The following is a 5150-nucleotide window of genomic DNA, read 5'->3' as shown; positions in this document are numbered from 1 at the left end:
GGGGTACAATTCCTGGTAAAATTCCCAAGAAAACGAAGGCAAGTCTCATAGCCCTTGCCTTTGTGTGGGGGCGGGGGGATTCGTGTATATAAATTATGCAAAAAGCATGCAGTGTTTATATATACGTAAATTAATTCTGTTCTAGGCTGAGCTGGCCACAAACGCACTTTTCACCCACACTCATGTCTGGTGGGATGTTTGATGTTGGGCAGGACATGGAGAAATCCCTCCTTTTGGTCGACTGCCTTGTGCATTGTGAGCCCCCTGCCTCCCTGGCCCCACCTCCTAAGGGCCTGTGGTCAGGGGTGATTTCAAAATATTTAACACCAATCAGAATAGAGACCAGCCTGGTGGAATGAGTTAAACAGCTCTATGTCTCTAATCATATGTTAGCTGAGGATTCCCCGCCCCCCCCGCAACTTCCCACAAGTCCTCTAGAGGGCAGTACGCCTCCGCTGACAACCACAAGACCCCACCCAGCACCCTGCCTCTCCCGTTCCCCTCCACGGGTTACAGCAACCCTGCGGGTTGGACCTGATTGCACTCATTTGCCGGATGAGGAAAGGGGTGCTCAGGAAGGTCCACAGAACCAGTGAACAGCGAAACCCGGATCTAAACGCAAGTCTCCCTGGCTCCAGCCTTTCGCTTCCCCTGCATCACACTGCCTGGAGCTCACTGGGTTAGGGTCAGGGTTTCGGAGAGGAAGGGAGAGGGAGAGAGATGGAAACATCAATGAGAGAGAAACATTGATTGGCTGCCTCCTGCACACGGATCTAGCCATAACCTGGGCATGTGTCCTGACCGGGAATTGAACTTGTGACCTCCTAGTTCATAGGTTGATGCTCAACCACTGAGCCACATCAGCCGGGCCAGAATTAACAAGAATAATCTATGTCACCGTCAGTTTTTATATCGTCCATCTAAAAGATTTTTTTAAAAAAGCATTTAGGTGGTCAGCCAAAAATACGCTTATTATTTTTAAAATCTTTATTGCTGAAAGTGTTCCATATGTCCTCCTTCCCCCCGCCCCCCATTGACCCCTTCTAGTCTGCCCCGCCGTAATGGTTATTAGTTTTAGCTGTTTATGTAACAGTGGAGCATTGACTAATCATTAAAATTAACTTTATTAACATTTACAAACATAAAGTGTGCTGTGCTGAAATTAAGGATTTACCAGAGTTTTTTGATCATTTCACCTTCCCATTATCCAATATTGAAAATGGTTTCCTTGCTATATGTTCCTTCAGTGCAATTGGGTGTCACACATTGAATTCCCTTTTTCACAAGAGTAACAGAATCATCTCCTTTTAAATGTTCTGGAAATTTTATAAAGCTGTATGTTGTACTGTTCGCCATTTTGTTTAGAGTAATGCTATCATTCTAGAAGCCAAACAACTCAACAAAATAATCACATCCTATAGCAATCAATGCCCCATCTCTAAGCAAAAAGGTCTGAATTTCCTTTTGAAGATGTAGTTTTGTTTTAACGATCACGTTTTACGGAACAGCTGTTGTTCACACAGGAGACAGCCCACGCCACGCTCTGAACCGCATCCAGAACGCAGCGCTCTGGGGTAGGCGAGGACATGACCTGCTCCTTTTGACCACTCCCCAGACCCCTCTGGTTGCCCAATTCTGTGGCCAGAGCACTTACACCTCAGAAAGTCAGATTTTCTTAAAGTGGACGGGACACAACCCTCTCACGAAGGTCAAACTCATGTAATTTGCCAAAGGTACATTCAGGCATATTGTCTTTGTTCACTGAAGGGTTCCTAAGACAGGAAATTCGAGCCCTAAGGCAGGAAACGGAGGTTTTCACGTGGCTGACAAAGGCTCTGGGGAGTCCCATACATGTCACAGACAGACCTCAGGGACGTTTATGTAAATCTATCATTTCAATCTCTGAGGAGAGATGAAGCCAGAAGTGAGATCTGACGTTTCCATTGAGCCCAAGGGTTTTCCACTCCTGGAGACCAGAACATGGACTCAAAGCTCTGACAGTGGACCCAGCGGTCTATTTCTAGAATAGCTAAGTCACCAGCGTGGCCGAATGGATCGTGAAGTTAGTCAGGAAAAAGTACAACCCAGATATACTTTTTAAAATTCAGTGCCCACAGAGACTTTTATAAAGAAAAGCAGTGACTCCAGAGGCTGATGTCCTCATCTTAACGTTTCCGCCCACAGAGTGTCCCAAAGTCTTACAACAGTTTTGAGCGTTGATAACCCGGCTGTCTACATGCTTGTTTAGGTTTATGACTTTTGATGTTTTTGGTTTGTTGTTGTTGTTGAAGGGCCTGTGTTTGAAGATGGCAAATGGCAACTGGTTTGAAGTGATTAGAGTTTCAATCTGCACCACGACATCTGGAACGCCCTTTCTGATTCAAAGCCCAAGTCCCTGTCCGAACGCATCTCACCTGATGACTGGCGATTACACTTGGCAATGGATTAAATTGTTTTCTTGGAGCATCTCTTCTTTCCTTCTCACCCAGAGCAAAGCTGGCTGGACGTTTCTGTGAAGTTTCTCCCAGCTTTCTCCTTACACATCACCAGAGCTGTGGTCAGTTTTGTGAAAAGTATGGCACACAGTTTTCAAACTCCTGTGTGACAGCCATACACCCCAGCCTCTCTGTCTGATGTCAGTACAACTGAAACGAATTTGGGGCGGGGCTGTGAACGTGGAAATGGTCAGGCTTTAATGAATTTCCACATGTTCGTCCAGTTGAAAAACCCTGTCTTGACTCCAGGTGTTTTCTCCCCTTCGCCCTGATCAATGTTGTTTGGGTTTTTCTCTGTGACTTCCTTGGATTTGATAAAGGTCTCATATGTTTCCTGGGCTCTCGCGATTTCTTTCTGGGCATCAAAATGGACTTTTTGCCTGGTGAGGAGGGGAACAATCAAATTAAAATCGTTCACTCGCTTGTTTAGTTTTCTGATGTCTTCGTGAAACTGCTCACAGACTTGGTTCCACTGTTTCTGTTCCGTGGTCGTCATGGGATTCCCCAGTTTTTTCCTGGACACGACGATGGACTCTCGCAGTTGGTCAATAGTGCCCTTTATTTCCTTTTGCATTAGGATCCATTCGGGTTGGTATCCGTTATCTATCAATATCCTGTTCAGGTTGTGAGTCATGGGATCAATGTATGAACAGCCGGAAAACTTCTGTAGAGGTTTTCCTTTCCCACTGAGGTTATCAAAGTCTCCCCTTGCCATCGACTCCTGAATGAGATCCTCCACTAACCGCTCGATGGCTTGAGTTATCTTTTGTTCTTTGGTCTGTCTCACGTCTTTGACAGTTAAGCTTTCAGGGAAGTACTGGCTATGCAGCTTCTGCTTCTGATATTCCATCACTTGCTCGGCGGCACGGTCTGCTCTAAACTGCCGGTACTGCTTCTCTCGTTGACTTGGAGTTCCAAAGCCAACACCTTCGAAACTTAAGTAATGCCTGTGTTGGGGTGCTTTATATTTGGAGTTTTCTTCCTCATCGTCTGCGTCTTCGACTTTCTTCTGCCGGGCGTTTGTTTGCTGCGTCACGTGGGAAAGCACGTTCCTGTACGCTTCTTCGATCTTTATGAACGTTGCAGAATCCGCTGTGGGAGAGCCACTGTCCGGGTGGTATTGCTTGGCGAGCTTCCGGAAAGATTCCCTGACATCGTCTGCAGAGCATCCTTCTTCCAGATTCAGCCGCCTGTAATATTCTCTCATCTTCTTCGGTGACTTATGAGTTGACATCATTCTGTTCCCAACGACCCCAAGAGATGGGAGCATGTTCATTCGATGACGAATCATCGCAGCGTTTGTCAGACGAGATCTTAAGAGTTGAGCCATCATCACATACAAGGTGTTGATTATCATGCCCAGAGTTCTTCCTAGCAACGGTCTATAAAATGACAACAAGTAAAGGGGAAGAGAGTTGGGTTATCTGCTAATTTCCTATGTGCAGCAACAAGGAAGAAATTACAAGCACGCTATGGGCAGTTCTTCCGAAGGCGGCTGCCAACATTCTTCTAGCTATTTTTCACTAATGTTAGCAGAGAAATGGAAGTTGATGATGTCTAGCGTTAACACATTGTGATATAATCTGGATTCTACTCACTCAGCACAGAATTTTAGAGCAGGCAAGTTCTTAGAGGTCCACTAACCCAGTCTCCTATGTTTAAGAGAAAATGTAAGCCCAGGTGGTTAAGCAGCATAGCCAAGTCGCATAACCAAGCACAGTATAGCACAATGGTTAGGGTTAGGGCACACTAACCTACGGACCAGGAGGTCAGGTGGATTCCCGTCAGGGCGCATGCCTGGACTGTGGGCTCAGTCCCGAAGGGGGCAGCCCGTCATTGATTACCTCATCATTGATGTTTCTACCTCTCCCTCTCCCTTCCTCTCTAAAAATCAATACAAATATATTTTTTAAAAAATGTTTGTCTTGCCCTAACCGGTTTGGCTTAGTGGATAGAGCATGGGCCTGCGGACTGAAGGGTTCCCGGTTCCATTCCGGTCAAGGGCATGTACCTTGGTTGCGGGCACATCCCCAGTAGGGGTGCAGAAGGCAGCTGATGGATGTTTCTAACTCTCTGTCCCTCTCCCTCTCCCTTTCCTCTCTGTAAAAAATCAGTAAAATATATTATAAAAAAAAGAAAGAAAACGCTTGTCTGGATCCCGCTGGTTATAAGCTTCAGCAGCACCGCTGTTTCCCGGCGTCTGACTGCCTCATCGTGTCAAGAACAGAGAGGACTCACACGGGAGCAGCGGGCGGGCGGGCAGTCTGCAGCTGGGTGACACCCGGGGGACAGATCGCGCACCGGGCCTCCCATCTCCAGGGCCGGCCAGGACGGAGCTAGCTGCTGCCGGCGGGGAGAGCCGGGGAAAGGGGAGCCCCCACAGGTGAGCTGCTCCGTGAGCACAGATGGCACGTGGAGGAGAGAGACCGGTGCCCGGGAATGGCAGTGCAAGGGTGGCAGTGGCTTAACTCTAAGAGGCATTTTGGTGTATGAACGCCGAACCGGAGCGCTGGGAACCCCGGCTTTCGGGACAATTGGGGTCCAGGGCTTTCAGAGTGGCTGGGAGGTGGTGGTGGTGCCAACGGGGGTCGCTGCGGGGGAGCGTCAATCCCATCGCGGGACACGCCCCGCCGGGCCCCCACTCACCTTCACCGA

The 5150-nt window shown here is 48.0% G+C and overlaps 1 protein-coding gene across 2 annotated transcripts in view; it reads right to left on the bottom strand.

Annotated features, from left to right (window-relative positions):
* Positions 1-1105: 1105 nt before the first annotated feature.
* The window catches only part of DNAJC28 (DnaJ heat shock protein family (Hsp40) member C28), a 4356-nt gene continuing 311 nt past the window's right edge, over positions 1106-5150 (bottom strand). The window contains exons 1-2 of one of the 2 annotated variants that reach the window (XM_006753109.2): positions 4734-5144; positions 1106-3877 (exon numbers count right to left, since the gene is read on the bottom strand). In XM_006753109.2, coding sequence (XP_006753172.1) covers positions 2686-3852 — 1167 coding nt within the window. In that variant the 5' untranslated portion in view covers positions 3853-3877; positions 4734-5144 and the 3' untranslated portion in view covers positions 1106-2685. Of the gene's footprint in view, positions 3878-4733; positions 5145-5150 lie in introns of those variants that run through there. The other variant, XM_015560416.1, reaches the window with a different exon arrangement.

Source organism: Myotis davidii, unplaced genomic scaffold, assembly GCF_000327345.1.
Source record: "Myotis davidii unplaced genomic scaffold, ASM32734v1 scaffold170, whole genome shotgun sequence".
Classification (NCBI taxonomy): domain Eukaryota; kingdom Metazoa; phylum Chordata; class Mammalia; order Chiroptera; family Vespertilionidae; genus Myotis; species Myotis davidii.
Note: the sequence above shows the minus strand (reverse complement) of the source record. Positions and strands in the feature narration are given on the sequence as shown.